At 40.7% G+C, this 21,695-nt stretch overlaps 1 protein-coding gene across 5 annotated transcripts in view; it reads right to left on the reverse strand.

The window, feature by feature from the left end:
- Positions 1 to 21,695, reverse strand: part of ATRX (ATRX chromatin remodeler) — a 67,782-nt gene that overhangs the window by 45,837 nt on the left and 250 nt on the right. For 2 of the 5 annotated variants that reach the window (XM_041424392.1, XM_041424391.1), the window contains exons 1-7: positions 11,667 to 11,857; positions 10,989 to 11,101; positions 8,023 to 8,078; positions 7,129 to 7,181; positions 5,477 to 5,601; positions 4,146 to 4,265; positions 1,042 to 1,151 (exon numbers count right to left, since the gene is read on the reverse strand). In XM_041424392.1, the coding sequence (XP_041280326.1) occupies positions 1,042 to 1,151; positions 4,146 to 4,265; positions 5,477 to 5,601; positions 7,129 to 7,181; positions 8,023 to 8,078; positions 10,989 to 11,101; positions 11,667 to 11,848 (759 nt within the window). In that variant the 5' untranslated portion in view covers positions 11,849 to 11,857. The other 3 variants (XM_041424394.1, XM_041424395.1, XM_041424393.1) reach the window with 3 other exon arrangements.

The raw sequence follows: 21,695 nt of genomic DNA on the forward strand, positions 1-21,695 counted from the left end.
AGGCCATGTTCAATTCAGTAAAACCAGAGAAAATCAAGGGGAACAACCCTTGATGTAATTCAGGTAGCAGAGCTCCCAATCAAGAGCTGCTGTTGAGCCCAACAGCCTGACCAGGTTACAAAAATGACCCAGGTCACACTGCAGGAACACGGATGTGGCAAGGCCAGGAACACGAGCTGGGACTCCAGTGGAAGTAGGAAAAGGTCACCTTGTGAGCTGATTTTTGTAAAAGAAACAAGCCAGAATGCAGAGAAGAACCAGCCTAGATGGGCATGGCTGAGTCTGTAACACTTACGAGGAAGTGGGGAGGAGGAGGAGGAAGAGCAGGGAAATGCTCCATGTACATTATAACACAGAACTGTATCTCTATCTTTAGCAATGTCTTATAATTACAAAATCTCCATCACTAGAGAAATATGCAAGAGAGATCTGTGCAGCTCTTTGAAAGCTGACAGAGGTCTCCACAGCAGGAGGCAGGGACATTTCCTTCCTGCCCTGTCCCACCTCTTCCCTCTGCCACCAACTCAGGGCCTGTGTGGAGCCACCAGGAAGCCACACAGCTGAAGACTCAGATTGTGGATTAGACCAGCATTGCAAAGCTGTCCTAACTTAAAACAGTCCAGAAGCTGGCAGAAACAGAGATGGCTTTGAAGCTACTTTTCTGATCCTTATTTCAGTGCTGTTTTGCATGGAATGCTCTACCAGGAGATGCAGACTTGAATCTGTTCTTAAAATACATTATGAGTAGGCAGAAATTTCAGACAGATCGTTTTACATTAAAAATTCACTAAGATTATACCCTTAAAGCTGTACAAGTAAATAACAAAGAAACCACCACCAGTTTAACAGGGATATAAGAAAAAAGGAATATGAACTCAGTATATTTGCTTCTTTTTCCTCCTTTTATTTTCCTTAATTGTAACAGTTAATGACTGAAAACTTTGTCAACTAATGAACAAGAATTACTCCCATAGAAATCCCACCCACACCAACGAATGTGACATTTTGAAACAAAACCAAACAGAACTGTTTACCACATACCTTACAAATAAGCACTTTTAGTGTAGGGTGTCTATAGATTGAATCCTTTTGAAAATGGTTCACCTGCTGCCCACAAGCTGTACAGCTCACAATTCCATGGAGTCCTTCTTCTATGGAGAGGATTACAAACAACACATTAATTGTTTTCATTCTCATTTAAGAAATCTGTATACACCTATTGCATTTTCTTGCAATATTCTGGCCCTTTCATAGGTTTTTCATAGGCCCTTGTTTCTGCACCACCCAGCACCAGAGAAATCTTTCTGTAACCATCTGCCATTTTAAGACTGAATTTCCCCCTGATTTTTATGCTGCACTTGGGGACAAGGCACAATTCTTTCCCTCTGAGAGGTTTAAGTTGGGTTAACTGGTCACCTCATGAAAACACACCTAAATTAGAGTCATCACTAAAATTCTTTCAGAGCAGTTCTGATATTCTGGACAACATTCCCCATTTAATCTTAGTTCAACAAATACCACTGCAATTCATGTTTGTATTATGGCATTTCTTTCACAAACAGTTTTAGTTTCTCAAAGAAAAACACAGAAAACTCTCACAGAAAATGCAAGTAATCACTGTAATAGTGACTGAAAAACCTTTTCTCATATTTTGTCCCCTTCTTGACAGTGGTTTTTGGGTTTTTCTGAAACTACACTTCTGCTGTAATCCACACGTTCTCCCCAGGTTGCTGATTGCTCCCATGGTGTGTGCACTACTTTGCTGCTGCATCCACATTTGATCAAAAAAGCTTTTTTTTTTTACGCCAACCCCCCACTGCACTTCAGTAGGGGTGAACTTGGGCATGGCAGGCTCACACCATGCCAGGCTCTTAACTAATACCTGGAGATCTTTTTGTTTTCAACAGCAGAAAAAGCAAAATCATTGGTGAGTTCTGCACTTCCAAAAGGCCAATTTGGATCAAGCAGATACGGGGTTGATAAGAGATCACTGAACTGTGACTTGTCCTTTGCTGTCATGCTCAGTGATTAAGTTAATAAGGAAATTAACTCAAACAGTTGAATTTAATGATTACAATCTGAGTACAGACTCTGTATTTTTTTCTTTTTTTTTTAAATTAAATAATCACTACTCCAGAATCAGAACCAAGCTCCAACACCAGCATGCTAAGGAGCTGCAGGAACATTCTCAAGACACAGAACAAGCTCCCAGCAATCTGCTGCTGAAGCACAGCCTCAGATGGCTCAGGGGGCAGTGAAACAGCTGATCCACACTCCTAACTCTGAAATTCTGGATACAGGATGTGTTTGCACCCTCCAGCCATTCCTGACTGTATGTCCTGCAGACCCTGTGGACCTGCAAGCCCCTCTTTCAAATGCTGCTGTGACCATGGATGAACTCATCCATCCCATCACACTCCTCGGGAAAGAATCCCACATTCTGCAGCACAGAATCCAAGCCTGACACACACCACAGCCCTTAAACTGCTGCAGGAATCTCTGAGGGGCCCAGCCAACCCAGGGAGAACGTGAGATTCCCTGCCAAGCCCTGAACCACTTCCCTCTTTTCCACAACCAAGGGGAAGCACTATGGCCTCCTTCCTCAAACCTGCAAGCTGGCACCAGGAAAAGAGAGAATTTTTGAGTCAAACCTTTGTAAACCATATTACTACTACAAATGATGATGACCCAAAGAAATTAAACTACCACTAATTCATTAATACTTGGCTAAAAACATTCCTAACAGAATTTATTAGCAAAAGTACAACCATAACCACACTGCAGATACAAAACTTGAGAATAATGACACAATGCCTCTTACAGTCTTAGGTAAGAGCATTTGCATGCTAGAAAGGCCAGAGATCTGCTTCTACCTCTATTTCTAATACACACAGGACATATAATTCCTACTAGAAATGCAATAAATTAAAAAATAAATATGTCAGGCATAGCACATGAATAACCAGTCCAGATACACAAAGGAAGGCCTGCAAATTCCCTATGGATGGAGATTAAAACAGCTGGGAGGGCAGGTGATACAAACTGTCCTGGGGATGCAGACACAGGCCACAAAGCTCATGCACAAGTGTCTTATCTTTTTAACACTGTACCCCTGAAGAGTTCTACTGGACCATATGTAGAATTGTTTTCAGCACAAATGGAAAAAGCATTCTTATATGAACAGGACATCTTGCACGAATAAAACAGAACCGACTTCCAAAGCTGGTAATTTAGAGAAAACATCAATGCTCCAAATGTCACTGACACCACATGAGGCCAGGTATGTGCACAAGCACATTTCCACACTCACATTTCTCTCCACCCACAGAAACAGCACTCCATAAATTCCTTTAAAGGAGAGCAAAGACCTCAAATGATACAATGGGAAGCATGAAGAGCGTGTGCAAGAGCTGTTCGTATGAATACCCTGGCTACTGCTGGAGGTGTGTGAGCTAAGATATTGCCAGCAGGGTTAACAAAAGTATCTACCTTCTTATTGGCTAGGTTATATATAATCTTCCCTCCTTCCCTTTGCTTTTGGGAAAAAAAAAAAAAAAAGAGAGAGAAATTAATTTCTGTTAGTATTATAATCAGCCTAATTTCCCAGTTTTAGCAGCAGCTATGGAAAATCAGCTGACATAGCAGCTGGTAATCCTTGGAAGGGCCCACTGGTAGGGAATTTCCCACAATTTCAAAGCAAAAGAAAGAAGTCTTTGTATTGTTTGAGGGTTCAGGATTCTTCTTAGCTCACTGATGGATAATCTGCCCATACATGTCCCTGCTCAAACTGTTGCTTTCCTGATCAGTCAGTGAACGTTCCTGCATCAATGGTGTTCCAATTCCTTTAAAAAAGGAATACCTCTAACACCTGATTGCAACCAAGCAACTGCACCTAATGAAGCATCCTGTACCTATTGAAAAGAAGGAGTTTAGTGGGAACTAATCTTAGCTTTCACTGCTGCATTGCAGGGGCAGCAATGGAGGCTAATTTCTATCAGCTAAAATCCTTAATGAACAAAAAGCCAGAAGAGTGGAGGTATTTTTAGGATAATTTATCAGAAATATGGACAATTTTTAGATGTACCAAATGTGGTCATAAGCAACAATTTTAACCCATTTCAACAGATGTTTTAAATTGTATTTACCTCCACGCTTTTTGGGAGCTTCAGGTTTCATTTTAACGGTATTTCTGCTTCTAAATTCAGGCCCTTTAAAATCATCTTTGTCTTCATTCAGCACTGGCTCAGGCTGTACAACCACTGTACCTAGAATAATTTTATTTAGAAATTGGAAACCATTACACATCCAAGTGAAGTGCAAAAGTTCTGATTAATAAAGCCAACAAAAAAAGTGCAACCTGTTGACTAAAACTCAACATAGTTTTGAATGCACAGATGTTCACAGAAAAAGAAAAAAAACAAAAACAAAACCCCAAAACCAACACACACATTTCAAACTACATCTGTGTTGTAGCTGTAGGACAGAAGCCAAGGACTGAATGGGCTGAGGAGCAAACTCTGCTCTTTGTGCTCTGCTGTGGCACTTGCACAACAGGATTGTCACACTGCTGGGGGGTGCAGGACAGGAACTTGTTACCAATAAAGGATATCACTTAAATCCCTCAAAACCCTATGCTCCTCTCTCTTTTCCCCCTCCTATTCAGTTTCCTCATCTTCATTTATTTCAGTATGAAAAACACAAAAAAGGAATAGAATAAAACCTGCTTTGTCTTTACCAATATACAAAATCTGACATTTTCATTTAAATAAAGTACTAATCAAAATTACGTGAAGGAAAAAAACCACATCTTTCCTATTTAAGAGCCCAGTTTTGTTGTGAGGACACTGAAAATAAAATATTCTGAAAAAATCATTTTAGAGTGACTGCTCTCAATACTGCTACACACACAGTGAACAGCAGCAATTTTTCCTGTAACTTTCATAGGTAAGAAATGGAGGAGATTAATCCAACTGCAGCTAAGAGCAGAGGGATGCAGGCCTATAGTATTAACTATTTCTAAAAAATGTGCTTAAAAATTGATCCAATAATGGCATTTTCCCCCCAGAGTTAGTTTTGCTTTTGTTGATCTAATTGCTAATAACCTCAAAGACAGAACAGTAAAATAAGACCTCCAAGTGACAGAGCTTGAGACTCCTGCAAAACATAATAAATAATTTCTCCTGTTCTGTGATCGTTTTATACAGATGTCAGCAGGCATTTGAAATTAAGCCACCAGCACATCCTTGTGCACCCACAGATTAAAATCTGCTGGGTTCCAAACTGAAAGTGCTCAGGTTCCTCATTTTTGTGAGCAGAGAACCAACAGGACCTTCAAGAGGGATTTTACTGATACATGTGCATTCTAAATAATGTGATAAATAAATAATTCTGTAAATTATTTATGCTGCATCATAATCTGGGCTAATTTGCTGAATTCAGAAGCAAAAAAAGAAAAAAAAAAGAAGACATGACCTACCTTTAGGCAAGCTTTGCATATCTACATCATTCTCTGAGTTCTCATTTGAAATATCTTCATTTACAGTTTCATCTGCAATTTGTTCATCGTCTGACCCAACATATTTTGTTACAACTGTAGGTTTCCTGCACAGACAGAAAACAACCCATGCTCTGACAAACAGTACAAACTGCAATTCAGGTAAGCTTTGCAGGCAAAATACCATATGAACTGTGAAATACGACGTTCTATTTAAATTAAAGACAAGATGAGCTGGGATGCTCTAAGTTATTACTATACAATTGTAGGATAATTTTCTGGTTTGGAACAGGATTTCTCCCCTCCCACGTGAAACAGAAGTCTATACTAATAAAATCTTCTTGTTGTAAAATCGAGGTGTGATGGATTTTTAAGAAAGTCACAATTCCAGGAAAAAAGTCTAAATGAAACACAGGTGAATGTCTGCTCATGAATGTTATCCATCATTCCAGGTATAACAGGCAGCACAAGGAGAACACACAGGTATTAGCAAATTACAAAAAGCATCTTGACAAGAAAATGAAGGAAATGCAGAAAGAAATGAAAAAGCTGACTACTGAACAAAAGGATCCACACAAACAATTTAAATCCATGAAAATGAATGAATTTACTATGTCAGGATGGAGAGAAAATAACACAAAATATAGAGCAAATTTTTCAGTAGTCTGAAGGCAATGCATGAACTACTGTAAGACACCGGTTTTGTCAATATAAGGTACAGCATAACAAATGGATGAGTGAAAATCCCTTTAGTGGTAAGACAGGAGGCAAAAAACAGGACTAAAGAAGTATATAAATGAAAAGAGTTCAGCAGGACACTGGATTCAAAAGATGAGGGAGAAACTAAAGCCAAATATAAAACCACACTTGCAAATATGGCATCAAGACAAACATAAAAAGGAGACTGAAGAATATTAATGCCAGCGGACATGATGAAATAAAGCAACTTTGATAAAAAAGAGAGAGAAAAGAGATCCAGACTTCTAAAGAGCAGTACTAAGGGAGCTGTTGAAAGCTCAACTCCCTGCACTGTTCACTGGGATTTAATAAAAATCAGAGGACAGAACTGGAGTGAGCACCAGCTGAGAGCAGATGAGGAGGAGTTTGACTGGACTAAGTCTGCTCTTACTTGGGACACAAATAATTTGTCTTGTGTAGGTTCAAGCAGTTGATAAACAATTGACTCCATACTTTTCAGATCAAAGAAGGAAAAAGAAAAAGCAAGGATACAGCAAATGGCAGTTTCTGCACAGGACAACTCAACAGCACAGTCTGATGCTGCACTCTCCCAATAGTGAAGCACATAAAACTTTTTCTTCTGTATGACCCAAATTACATCTTTGGAAGAATCCTACATGTACAAATAGCAAGACTGAAGGAACTCTTTTATAAACTCCTTTGTCCTGAAGATATGGAATGATCTTTCCTTTGTAAATAATAATTAAGCTTTAGCATCTTAACCTTTCATTCTGAGAAATGGTTTGAATTTTAAATGTACTATGAGGCATTTGTTTTACCAGCACTCCATAACTTCATTGATTTTTTTACCAAAAATATTTTATACAGTGTATCCACTTTTCTATAGCTTCCCACACCCAAAAACTAATTTATTTGTTTTTGTTTCCCAAACCAACCTTTTGGAACGGGATGATCCTAAGGATTTGGTTCTTTCCGAAGAACTACTTCCCTAGAAACAAGAAAAGAATGTAAAAGTCAACACATTTATATCCAAGGGAACTGCCAAAAACCAGTGTCTTGCATTAACTAGAAACAACTCAGAAATCACCAGTGCCCTTATAAAAAATTAATTTAAAAAGAGCAGCAGGAAAAGCAGTAACTACAAGTGACAATTTCAACAGTCATGCCAGTTCAGTTCAACTGAATCCCTGGAGCTTCAGGTCAGAAGTCAGCAGCTCACACAGGTTTGGGAATGTTCTTCTTGCAATGTGAAGAAACCAAGCCCCTTGTCCAACACACCCTTGCAGAGGGCCCTGGCACTCAGGAGCAGCAGCCTGCAGCCACAAACTGCCAGCAGAGCAGACTCTTGCAGCGTGGCTCACGTGCCAGAAAGCACTGGCTGCCTTCAGAGCAAAACGGATTTGCTCAATTGTTTTTGCACTCGGATCACAGATCCAAGCAGTTGAAAACACCTGAATTTACAGTAGTAAAGGAAACTAAGGCCTGACACTGCCACTTGTGTTTTCTCTACAATGTTAAGATCTTGTCCACCAGAACGTTTCCAATAGGAGAACAGACAGAAGTAAAACACCACATGAAAAATTTCTGCTCAGTTTAACATAGATCCAGTGTGTGCATTTTTACTTTTTTTCAAAAAGGAAGCATATTTGCCTAAAGAACAACTAAGTACCTACTGTTATGTGAGTAACAGGATGAAGGAGGATGACATTAATGGGTGCTTCTGACAGTATTATTGAAGTATTTATTGCGAAAGCCATAATGAACTTCAGTGAACTCAGCCACTGTGCACTAGACATGCAACTAGAACTCAAAAGCATTTTTCTTCTTACCTCGTCCTTATTGTTCTCCATTGAAGCTGGACTTCCTTTAGATTCCCTACTTTTACCTATGGAGAGAAATTCAAGGAACATCAGAAATTCTTCACATTGCACATCACAGCATTGCTTATGTTTCACCAGCCTGGACAGAGATAAATGTGACTTCCAGAGACAAAAGGGTGCACAACAGGAACGACATTCCATTGTGTGGCATACATTTTACAGAAATCATTCAGAAACCCCTTTCACTTCAGTCCCTGGGAGCCTTGCTGTTGGTGAAGAAATACTGAAGCACTGCAAGTGCAACTGCATGCAGAAATAGTATCATCAGTGCATTTTTGCTGATCTCTTAAGAATTTACTACAAGTATTTTCTCTCACACATCTGACATAAGAAACAAAGTACTAAACCTGGGATCATGGAACCACAGACAAAAATCCCATTTGATCCAAGTTCTGATGAGAATTCCTCTTTCTCAAGCTTGGCAAGTGTGGAATATAAAGCCAAAAGACCTGCAACCTATTGGCACTGGTCCAATCCACCAGTCTTGGAAATAGACGGGAAAGTTTGGAGTTCAGTGATTGAATGATTCTTGTATGAAGTTGCTCCAAAAGTTTAAGAACAGCAGGATTTTAACAGATGCTACTGAGTAGGAAGTATAATTACAGGATACTTATCAGGATAATTTGTGATTTTTAAGAGAAGACTACTAGCACTCCAACTTCTTTATCCTTAAACTTCAGTTTTGGGGAACACCAAAACAATTTACTTCTATACTTTGAAAAAACTGAATAGCTTAGAGAATTCAATAGTGGATGTTTGACCTCTGCAGAACTGAGTAAACTGCAGTAATCCAGCCATTTCCACACATGAAGGAGGAAATACAAAATGGAAGACAATGGTTTTGGCCTTTTTTTCAGGTTTTGACCTGAAACGTCTTCTCTGGAATATTCAGGCATTCCCTATTGTGAAGGAGGCACCTGAGAGGTGGAAGGAGGTGACATTTCTGCTGGAGCTTGGATATTGCCCACCTTCTACTCCTGACCAACTCTGCCCAAGTGATAAACCCATGGAAAATACCAGCTTGGAGAGCTTGGCAGAGCTTCCCCTGCTCTGGCAGCCCCAGCGAGTGCAGACTCTGCACTCAGCCTGATGCACATGTGCTATTCCAAAAGCAGCTGAACGTGCTGCAGTGCCAGCTTCTCCCTGTGCCCACCAAGGGCCCCGTGTGCTGCAGCCACCCCTCCCAGCTCAGTGCTGACCTGGCTGCTCCTGCCCAGCCACCCCAGGGCTGGCAGGGAGCAGAGCTTCCCCTGGGATTGCTGCTCCACTCTTGGAACAAGAGCAGGCAGGCTGGCTCTCCTGAGCTCTCTGTGACTCTGCTGCTGGCAGCCATGCAGTGGAATGGAGGGAGACATCCAGTCCCAGGGCAGAGGGGATAAAGAACATTATTAAGGCTATAAAGCAAATATTGTTTCCTGTTTTAACTGACCTCTATGTGTGTCAGGGACAAAAGATGAAGTAATATCAGCTAATAGCCAACTGATTTCTAACATCCAGCCTTCCTGGGCCACACTTAACTACCTTCATCATCATCTTCCTCCTCACAACACTCTACCCAATAGTTCACATATCCTCCAAATGCTGGAACAAAACAAGATCTATTACTAAATAAATCTGATTTGGTCCCAGTCACATCCATAATTTCTGCTCATAATGAGCACCCTCTGAATTAAAAAAAAAAAAAGAAAAGCAAGCACAGTTGAGAAAGACATTTTTGTTATGCACAGAACATTGGGAAGGGAAGGAAATTTGCATAGTAAATTCTGGCATTTCCTAATATTTAAGTGTTTAATCCTGACTCTTCAACTTTAATATGTTCTTTTAGATCTCAAAACCAACACTAAAATATGTCTGCTATGAATTTGCAAGTGTATCCATTTCAAAGACAATCCGTGCTTTACGGCAAGGAACCAAATGCTAATTTTTAACTACAGAGGATAAAGGGAGATTTCTTTTTCCCACTGTGCTCCTCAGAAAAATTTCACTTTGAGATGCATTTACATCACAATTTATTTTACTGTTCTGCTGAAGCACCACATGAGTAGTTTCTTTTTTCTGTGCTAACAGTTCAGTTTGATGCTGACATGAGGAGGTGAGTGCCACAAGCAGCACACTCTCTCCCTAAACAAAACATTAAAAGATAAAAACTACACACCAGAAAGCCTGTGACTTAAGACAACAGGAGTTTGAAAATAAACCCTAATATAGCCAGTACACTCTTCTGCATTCCACCACATGAACACAACTTTTAGCTCATTAAGCAGTACAGATTGAAAGGTTTTGCACCTGTATCCAGTCCAAGTGAAATTAATAAACAAATTTAACCAATTAAATTTGGAAACAGATTTTATTCAGTACAGACATTAAATAATTTCACTTTCATCTGAGTGGTTAAACTTTGTTACCTGTTTTTAACTTGGAAGTAAAAATTTCCAATTTTGACCTAGTGTAGGACTCTAGTTTTTTTAAAAGTATTGTTTTCTTTTAAAAAGGTTTCCAGATTATATGTAGAAATCTTTTTCAAATTACCATGAAAGCATGATCTCCAGAACTTCTCCCTCACCTGCAAGGACTGCAGAAACCTTACTACAGCAGAAAAACCAAGACACTGCATTTGTAAATTCAGGAACACTGAATAAGGAACTCCTAGCACAGCAAATACCTGTCTCTGATATCTCATGTTTCAGAGAAGGGAAATTACCAGAAGATTAGATTTTTTCACCTTTAGAAAGATTCAGAATTGAAATAAATATTGTATCAAAGGCCTACTGTGCATTTATCAAGCTATCACCACCTAAATCACATTAAGACTTGGTATAATTACCCCAGTGAAGTGTGATAAAGTGAAATAACATCAGGTTACTTGACTTTAGAATCACATATACATTGAAAATGAACATAAAATGTCTTCTTACCTATACTTTTGGTTTTAGATAATGCTGGAGGAGAGTTTGCGTCCTCAGATTCTTCTGACGAGTGAGCCAAGAAGTCATGGAGTTTCTGTACCAATGTATTCAACTTGCTTTCACTGTGAAAATACAAATAACACCCAGAGTCACCTACACATCTCACTCCAATTTATCAAGCTTGAAAGCTTATGTTTAATCTCAATTAATACACATCCACAAGAGATGTAAGTATTTGTTTCTGCGTGAGTATATCAGAGCAAATAAAAAACATGTAATTTTTCTAAATACTAGGTGAAATAGTAGGTGCAGCCTTATTGACAAAAATGCATTAAAAGTCTATTTTAAGTAATTTTCACTGTTTATATACAATTATATTCAATACAATTATTGACAAAATTCAGGAAACTCTGAGTGGTAATGCTGCTACGACATGAAGACAGCAAATAATTAGTATTTTATTTGTCAGAAGCCAGACAAGTAAGAATAATAAAATCTTTATTTTATTTTTAAAAATGTCACATTTGGGATATAAACCACTAGAACTAACAGAAGAGTTTCACCTACAAACTCAGAAACAAGCAGGTCCACTGCATATGACAGTGAACAGTTCAGTGAACATGACAGGTCCACTGGATATGAAAGTTTGCTGACACAAAACTTTTATTAAATCTACCTTCCACGTACATGTTGTGTGGTGTTAATTTTGTCAAGAAACAACCATGCAGGACCAGACCATTCCTTGATCTGTTTGTTAGAGTGCTGATGATTAATTCATAAAGAATAATCCCCTGGCAACTTTCACTAGACACTTTCAGACCCCAAGAACAGTCCTGACTACATTTACTCACTACAGTAAAAAGCAACATCTTGATCCTAGGCTTGCCTTAAAAAGCTGTTCCATTTCATAACCTCCATGTTACCCCCGGCATTTCACATGGTTTATTTCTCCCCAAACTCCTACAATTTCCCAGGACAAGGCTTTTCCAGCTGCCCAGGCCGAGCCCCAGGGTGCTCAGCCCCTGTTCAGAAGGTGCCAGGGAGCTGCTTGCTCCCTCCCCTCCTTATCAGCCCTCTGGAATCTGCAGCTGATCTGCCCTGACTCATCACCCCTTATCTGCTGCTCCAGATGCTTTTCCCACTCCTGACCTGCCCTATCCCCAGCAGAAGAGAGCCCAGATGAAGGATGAAGGCTTCCCACCCTTCCCACTGCTTGTTTCCCCATTAATTTCAAAATAGTCTTCTAATAGCAAGAAGAAATTACATTTTCTGTGCCTGTTTTATTGGTCATAAGAACTTGTGAATACTCAACCTGAGAGTCACCTTTACCATCACTACTGTTTCTCCGAACACATCAATTTATTAACTTCTGACTTCCAATTTGTTATTGCTAAAAAAACCCCCTCATATTATGAGAAGGACGTGCAGCCAAGCGCTCTCTTGAGCCGTGAGTGAACATGCTCACATCAGTGCCAGTGACTATTCCAACCAGCAGAAATAATCACATAAAACAGCATAAACCATCAGTTTAAAAAAAAAATCATCTGCTATTTCTTTAAATCACCTGAGGTGCTCAAAATAAAACAAAATAGCACTTTGCAATGAAGATTTTCTGCACGAGTGAAGGGCACTTTTCTTTTGAGACTACATACGTACCATCAATCACTGGAGCAATCCTGAAAGAGCAGAACAAAGCTCTTTAACTCTCAAGAGTACCTTAAAATTTTTCTCTCAATCTGTCCAAAAGTCTTTCCCTCTAATTACTGGACTCATGCTGCTATACAACTGCCAGCTCCCTAATCTTGGGCTTCTCTTTTTCTCATGGATGGAAGGCATACTTGGAGAACATTACAGAAGATGATAATGGTACACTGCAGTCTTAACAGCTTGCATGCTCTCCTTTAGAAAGGAGATTTAATGACAATTTACTCGCATTAAGTGAAAAAAAAAATTAGAATTGTTCAGAATTATTTGATAGTAAAAGCGTATAAAGAGATTTTATATCCATTCCAGATGGTCTGAAGAAATAAAGCACATTTAGAAAGGCCACAAGAAAGTACATTTTTGGTAGTAAAAAGAACAACAAAAAAAGCGCCACACATGTGGAATTCTGCTCATTTAGTTTATAAATAACTTGTTCTGGTAACAGCATTTTAGAAAGAAAATGGGAGCTAGAGATGAGTTCAGTATTACTATTGTCAATACAGAATGAATTCAGAATAGTATGCATGTGTCTTTGTGACTAATACTTGGAACATTATTTACTACCATTCATTAACTCTTATCCTAACTAACGTAAAATTATCATTTTCAGAGCAAACAGTTCTTGCTGACAACCAATCAAAAAAAGTTATATACAAACTAATACTAAAAAGTCTTCCCAACCTGCTTTTTCTCTTGATTATTCATCATTTTGTACCATAAGCCTTTGTTAAGGAATACCAGGTCAAATCTAAGTAAAGGTGTTACACTTACGAAATATAAATTTAGGACAATGCTTCACCTGGTTTTCTACAAAAGTTATTTTATATCATTCATTTATACTTGAGAAATAATAATCTATTATTTTTGTTTAAAGCTTCTACTGGAAAATGCTTATTCTTTGCAGTACAGACCCAGTCACTGTTAAATTGATCACAACCTATAAATGTGCAGTTTTTAATAAACATAGGAGCCTAAAAATGTAGAACCATCTCTGAAGCACCGAGGCAAACAGGCTCCTCTAGACTGACAGTCCCCACACTAGTTTTAGTGCTTTACTAAATTAATTAATTAATTAGTGTTTTCACACTCAAGTTTTCTAAGCAAATGGCTTCCCCACCACTGTAGAGCTATTTCAACACTGTTCAGCCTAATTAAAACAGGACTGAAAGGGAAGGTGCCTGCTATTATTGGTTTGGCCATGAACCTGATTTGTGACCTTGGGAGCTACCTTGGAATGTACCATTCCTTACCTACACACAGAGCAAGTGCTATTAAAGCAAACAATAAATGTCTGGCCCTTACAGGGTAACAAAGTACCCAGAGTAGGCAAATTACCCATAGATGAGTCCATAAATAATTAGAATAAATAAAGAGCGAGACAGGTTGCGTCATAATCAAGACACAACACTCCAAGTGGCTGTGGAGTGCTGCTCCCTGCATGTTCTTACCTGAAGCAGGTTTGTGTGGCCAGGGTTTGGTAGTGGGGGCTACAGGGGTTACAAACTTCTGTGCAGAGATGCCAAAAGCTTCCCCCATGTCCAGCTGAGCCAACACCAGCCTGCTCCAAGAGGGACACGCTGCTGGCCAGGGCTGAGCCCATCAGCAGTGCCCATTGTGCCTCTGGGATTATGTATGTGGGAAGGGAAAAAGCTGCTGCAGAACAGCAGCTGGGAGAGAGGAGCAAGTATGGGACAGCAACAACCCTGCAGACAGCGAGGCCAGGGGAGAAGGAACATCAGGGTCAGAGGAGAGATCCACCTGCAGCCCATGGGGGCCCACAGGAGAGCAGAGACCCAGCTGCAGCCCATGGAGTGATGCCTTACATTCTAGATTTCGTATTTTCCAGACTCTGTACTGCATTGGTGTATATCTGAACTTCATATGAAGTGTCAGCAAGTTCTCCTCACAGCTCAGTCACACAAAACAATCCTTTCCTAGCATGAAGTGTCAGCAAGCTCTCCTCACAGCTCAGTCACACAAAACAATCCTTTCCCAGCTCCAGAACCAAGGACACCATTGCAGCTTCAGCCCCAAAAAGTGCAAAGAGCAGGGAATGGAGGAGAGCAAACTGGGAGGATGGGACTGCATCACCTGGAGCTGGAATTGGACAATTAACCCCAAAATGGAAATGGACCAAAACTTATAAAAGTGTGAGAACTCATGACCATTGTCCAGCTTGGGTGTAAGCCCTGGCTGGGCTCTTGCACTGCCCAAGGTGAATCCTGTGAAGGCTTTTTAATAAATCCCTACTTTATTCCTTTAACTCTGTCCAGCCTCTGTTCTAGGAGCCTCTCAAGGCACCAGGAGGACCCCACACCTGCTCAGGGCGATGCCCAAAGGAGGCTGTGAGCCTGCAGGAACCCTCTGGGGGAGCAGCCCCTTCCTGAGCCCCGGAGGATGGGAAAGGCCCATGCTGGAGCAGCTCGGGAAGAGCTGCAGCCGATGGGAAGGGCCCACATGGGAGAAGTCCATGAGAACATCTCCCATGGGAGGGACCCCACTCCCTGCACTGCTCACCAGGAAGAGGCAGAGAATAAAGTAAAGTTCAACCTGGGAGAAAGGAAGGGATGGGGAGAAGATATTTTAACACTGGGGATTTATTTCTCATTACCGTACTCTGATTTGATTGGCAATAAATTAAGCTGATTTCCCCAAGCACAATCTGTTTTGTCCGTGATGGCACTTGCTGGGTGATGTCCCTGTCCTCATCTCAACCTGAACTTTTCACTGTCCTCTCCCTTCCCTGCCCAGCTGAAGAGGGGCAGTGACACAGTGGGAACCCACCACGACCTCACTCCCTGTGCTTCCCCAAAGCAAATCACATCACCTTGGACAAATAAAATTTTAACAAACAGTCTTCATTCGGATCCAACTTGCCACGCATTCACATGATCATATTTCTTCTGAAGGCAGGTGAGGTGATGAAAATTCATAAGCAGGGCAGTGGAAGGAGCAGCACTGGCCACTTCAGCAGCTATCAGACTATCCTCTGAAACTGCACTGAAAACCTCGTTCTTGCACTCAGTTTCTATTTGCTTTCCTAAGACACTTTAGAAGTGGAAGTGGAGAACATCCCAGTTATTGTCAACATCTGGAACAGTAATCTGAAAGCTGCATTTTCTTTAAACAAACACCTACCAACTATTACTCTAAACAAGTGTCCCTCATGTACATTTCAGTGGCTCCTGAAAGTGGCTTCTGTGCCACTTTCAGGAGCCTCTCCAGCTTTTAACTATCTCAGTGTTGACAAAGATGGATGTTTTAACCATAAGTCTTCCTTAAATTCAACACTCGTCTAAGATTTTTGTATGTTTAAACTTTTCAAATAGTTCAAGGCACAAGTTTTTTCAATTCATGTTTACAGTTGCTTCAGATTAAGTCTCAGTCATTTTTCACTTTTGAAAATGAAACACCGCAGAACAACTATTAAGCAGACAATATTAAACAATCCTTAGGAAAAATAATTAAAGAAAAATAAAACCAGATGTACAACAGCAGAAATCCCACCACCCACAGGAAACCTCTCAGTATTTTATTTAGGATGGTGAGAAGAGAGACCACTCTTAAGCCTTGATATAATCAGGCCAGTATTCTGTCACCTGCTAATCTTCATAAAAGTTTTTCCTGATGAGAAGGAACAGGGTTAGAATTAGCCCGATTCAAAGAGTTCAGCTATAAGGGTAGAGCCAACATTGTTGTTTCACATAAAATATCTCAATATTGTGGCTGAACAAACGTGAATGAAATAGCTTAAAGCTGTGGAAAAGAGTGAAAGAGGAAAAAATGTCCAGTAGGAGTTGTTTTATTTTCTTATTTTTTATTCTTCTTATTTTCTTAGTCACACTATTTTTGGTGTGTTTGGCATTTTACCTGCCATGTCCTAAGAAACCTACTTCTGTCAGAAAAAATATTAAACCAGAAAATAAAATCAGCCTACCATTATATTACTTGAACAGGTAAAATATGGTTTTATAATGGTAGGGAAACAGAGCACTTCATCCCAGTGTTTGTTTTTTAACCCAACAATGGTTTTCTGCAGGCAAAAGCAACATGACACTCTAAGTCCTAGATCAGATTCCTGTTTTGGACCTTACTTCCACTGACACACCAATTCTGCCAAACCAAGTGAGGTTTTACACTCAGGATTCACACGATGTGGTTGTGCTGACACGAAGCAGCTCTGCTGCCCAAGGACACACAGCCTCACACCCTGCACACACCTGACACCATCCACACTCAATCCTCTCCTTCCTCCTCCACCCCACCCCAGGGCTCTCTGGAGATCCCTTGGCCAGCCCTCAGCAAAGCAGGGACAGGAACAGGAGGACAATGTCCAGCCAGGTTCCAAGTGACTCCACAGCTGGAGGCCCCACGATCTTTCTGGGTGAGCTGCCTGGGTTTGACCATTATCACAGCAAAGCACTTCTCTTGTGTTGGGAGGAATTGTACCACACTGAACTGACTGGATCAGATACGTCAGAAAATACCTGAACACTAAAGCTCTGGCTGAAAAGAGATGGAGGCATCCAGCACTTCATCAGAGATTCTGCACCTAACACTTAGTTAACACACACTCGCTTTTTTACTTTGTTTAGAACTCACTTTTAATCCACAGGGGCTTAATCAAGTGATACCTGGTGAAGTTGAAGACACTCAATGATGTGGATGAAGTAATTTTGGAGCTTAAATACAGCATAACAGGTAGAGACAAGTAAACAGAATTATCTTCCTCCAGACACACAAGGGGAATGAGAAAGCAACAGTTCAAAGTCACTAAGAGACCCTTTATTCTGTTCAAGGAAGCTTACACAATTTCTGTTCACGTGGTGTGAGTTATCACAATTCATTCACTATAAAGTGAAAAAAACCCCTTTGTTTTTAACCTGTTTCTTTAATGAGATCTTAAAAAAACCCAAAAAAGCAACATCATCACAAATCCACAAGGCAAAAGTAAGACAAACAATCTCATTGTAGGTTGGTCCACACTGAAGTGTAACTTCAATGGTGAAATGCCCTGCAAGCTGAGAAAGACTGAAGCTGCCACTTGAAAATCTAAACACAACATTTCACCCTTATGAGACAAAAATCATGGGAAGTGCACAGGGAAGGGAAGGGAAGGGAAGGGAAGGGAAGGGAAGGGAAGGGAAGGGAAGGGAAGGGGCCCCACGACCACGAGCACCAGGGACCCCTAACTCCAAAAACACCTTTTGCTTCATTTGCCTTCTGCTCCCTGGAGCTGATCACAGGTTCCCAAAGAAATCTCCTTCAGCACCAACTCTGCTGAGAATCAAAGCCTGGCCCTTCAACTCTCCCAAGCACAGGTTTTCATTTTACAAGACAAAAGCCATCTCAGTCCCAAATTTATTGCCTGTATTTTAGTCTTGTTTTACATGACAGATGCATTTGCCCAGCAAAGCTTCTAGGCTGAAGCTATTAAAACCTACAGTTGGGCCCACTCAGACAGAAATTTCTACTACTATGCAGCTTTTGGACTTGCAAATAAACTGCTTCAATGGCACTACAGCTGACATTGGTCAGCAACCTGTGTCATCAAGTTCTTGATTTTTTCAAGGTTTCACTCCTTTTCTAACCAAAAAAAAAAAAAAAGAAAAAAGAAAAAAAAAGAACACCAAACAAACAAGAAAAAAAATAAAACCAACAAAAAAAATAAAACAACACAAACCAATCCATCCCCCACCCTGAGTGACAACAACATTTCATCACAGACTGTGAAAGCTTTATGCTCCTCCTTTAGTAAATAAATCAGGACACTACACCTCTTTTAAAGTCAACATAAAACGTTCCATTACATTTGCCACTGAATTTCTACAATTTTTCTTTCTCCTGCTGCCACTCCAAGGGAATAACCTGCCACTGACCCATCCATTAACTCATTCATGTCTCCAAATCACCTGCAGGCACGAGCTGAGCTCCAGAGATACAAAATGTGATTTCAGGAGGTTCAGCACTATCCTTAGGCCGTCCCTTTACAAAAGACACTTCTGGTAATCCAGTTTAAAATGTACTTGGTCACAGGCTGCAGGCATTTGTTTTTATGATGAACACAGCACATTTTAGCATTACTTTGATATTTTCTTTTGGTGTGGTACAGGCACATAAAAAGCAGCCTCTTTTCCACCCTTCAAGCAGAGGGTACAAGGAGTTAGTCTGTAACAGAAAACTGAAAATTTCAAATCCCCACAATGTTAAGGTCACCCTGTTGCAGAATTTGTATTAAACACCCCTCTGACACAGCAAATTGTTTCCTAGAAAATTAAGATACCTTCAGTAAAGCCCTATAAAGACTCTACACAAAGTTTGCAAAGCCCTAACAGACAGTATTGTACAAAACCAGAAATAACAAAGTCTCTGCAGTAGGCTCCTCTCCCAGAGAATGTCATTTAAGTGCTGCAGATAGTGGTTCTGGGGCATAGCTGGCACTGAAGATGACACAGTTTTGCTCTTCTTCAGGAAGAGCTGAAGAATCTGCCTATGCCCATTCCAGAACAGTGTGGAAGACAGAGAACTTTCACTGGCCCTTTAGGGAATACAGAAGATTGGTGTTGACTTACTTCCAATTATATCACTGTGGCATCAAGTAACACACCTCAAGCAATCCTGCAATATCATTCAGAACAAAGACATTCAACTGACTCAAAAATGCAGACACAATTTAATAAAAACTTTAAAACCAAGTGACCAATATCACCATGTGAGGTGAAGAGTCTGGATTAAAAAAAAACAAACAAAAACAAGAACAAAGCCTATTTTGCCAACTTTAAAAAACAAAAAAACCCAAACTACATTCATTGACTACCAGAGAGTTCAAGTGAGGAAAATTCAAAACTTGTTTTCTTTTCCTATTGCTGTGCTTATGTTGTACAGTGCATGAACTGGAAGGAACAGGCTACGTCACTACGACAAAGATTCCTCCCCTTGAAAAGGAAAGGACAAGAAAAAAAAATCTTTTGGGGACAAAACCTATTGAGGCATCTTTATAAATATTTACAAAGGCAGCACTTTTAAAAAGTTTCTTAGGAGGTTACTCCAGTTTTCATAATTCTAAATTTCTCATTTGGAACATGGAAGACTCCTAGGAACTTAACATTAAATAAATTATTCTTGTAACAAAAGTTTAAAACTTCTCTGGGAGCAGACTGGTATGGATTGATGATTTTCCTCTGAAACACTGTAAATGAATCTTCCACCAGTGCTGGGAATAGATTTTCCATCCAAATTCAGTTTTTTGCACATCTTCTCAAGAATTGTAAGAGCAATGCCCCAGTCCTTTATTTCTGCACACCTGTGACATGGACAAACTGCAGAGAGCAGAGGGTGAAGTGACACAAACACAGGCAGCTGACAGGCAGCAGCACTCGTGGGAAATGGGAACAAAAGAGGAAGACAGGGTGTGTTTTTCTTCTTCATTTCCTTCTCTCCACCTCCAGTTTTAAGAACAACTGGACAAGAAGGCAAAGGCCATGCAATGTCCAGTGCCATGTCCAGCTCCTGTGAGTTACAAACTGCTCCAGATGAGCTCTACACGGGATGGGAACTGTAACAAACATTTAAACTGAATGAGAACCGAGCTCATGAACAGAAGGAAAGTTTGGAGCATCAAAAAATTGTTCTGCCCATCTACTCAAAAGCAGCTGGTCACAGGGCTGCTTACTCTGTGGGCAGATCCCACCCAAAGACTGCACAGGATCTCAGATCTATCCTGTCCATGCTTTTTGATCTGCAAAATCACCAGTAATCTGAAATAATCCCATCCTCTCTGCAGGTAATCTAAGAATTACATGAAAAATGTATGAGCTTCTGTATCCTCTTCCTCCAAAGCAGCCCCTTGCCAGTAACACTAATTGTGGCACTAATAACAACATAGAAGATGGAAAGGGTTAAGTACAAACCCTGCATATTACAGACCAGGAACAAGTGGTTCAAAAGAAACCAAACAAGATTATGGACAACAGGGAACAAAACATGACAATCACAATAAAACAAAAAGCAAAGTGGTCCAAATGAAAGAGCGTTTTTCAGAATATAAAATACTAATGGTGACTGCAAACCAGACCATAAATATTAGTAACTCAGAGCTTTTTGTTCTGCAAAAATGAAACTCTGTGCTTAATTTTAAGGGCTGGAGAAGAAAAAGGAGAAAGCCCCTTCATTAGCACTTCAGTCTACACAACAAAACAAACACTCCAACAAAAGAAGTTGTTTAAACTGTCAAAGCCCTTCAAGAACACAGAGGGGACAAAGTGGGAGTGAGAAGGAGAAAGAATGAGAGATGCACCATCTCTGTCTTACAAAATAAAGAAAAAAATACATGCAGAAGCAACTGCTAACTGCTGGGAAGTCACGCACCAAATAATGTGTATTTGCAACGCTCATGACCTACATCAGCATGTGAGCAACATCAACAGTGATGATAACCATCAAAAACCTCTTTTTTCTAGATTCCTAATTGGAAGTGTTAAGGCTTCAAAAACAAGCAATGCAAAAGAGGAGAAAAACCACTATCCCTTCAAGTTTTGTCTAAAATGACACAGTTTTTATGAACTACTCAAAATAAGGCGGGAGGTGAAGATACACATAAACGACCCCAGAAAAAACTTTACCCAAGGCTCAACACTGGAGCCGGAGTGAGAGCACCGCAGACACAGCGATGTTCTCTATCGCAGCGGTCTGCAGCCGGGTGCGGGCCAAGCCTGAGGGTCAAGCCACAGCCCCTCATGGCCGGGGCAGCGCCTCGGGCACGCGGCGCGCCTGCGGCGGATGGACGGCGGGGCGCGGAGCCCCGGGCGTTCGGACAAAACCGAAAGCGCACAAAGACAACTATTTATTAACAGTTTAACATGGCGCCTCTCTCAGCCCGACTTCCCGGGCGTCTGTCGGTTGCTGCCGTTCCGCGTCAGCCCCGCGGCCGGACAGGCGGACGGGGCGGCCCGGCGGCGGCCGCTGCCCGCGCCCAGCGCCAGGCGAGGGCGGGGGCTCGGCGGAGCTCCCGCC

This window comes from Onychostruthus taczanowskii, unplaced genomic scaffold, assembly GCF_017590055.1.
Source record: "Onychostruthus taczanowskii isolate IOZ18803 unplaced genomic scaffold, ASM1759005v1 scaffold81, whole genome shotgun sequence".
Taxonomy (NCBI): Eukaryota; Metazoa; Chordata; class Aves; order Passeriformes; family Passeridae; genus Onychostruthus; species Onychostruthus taczanowskii.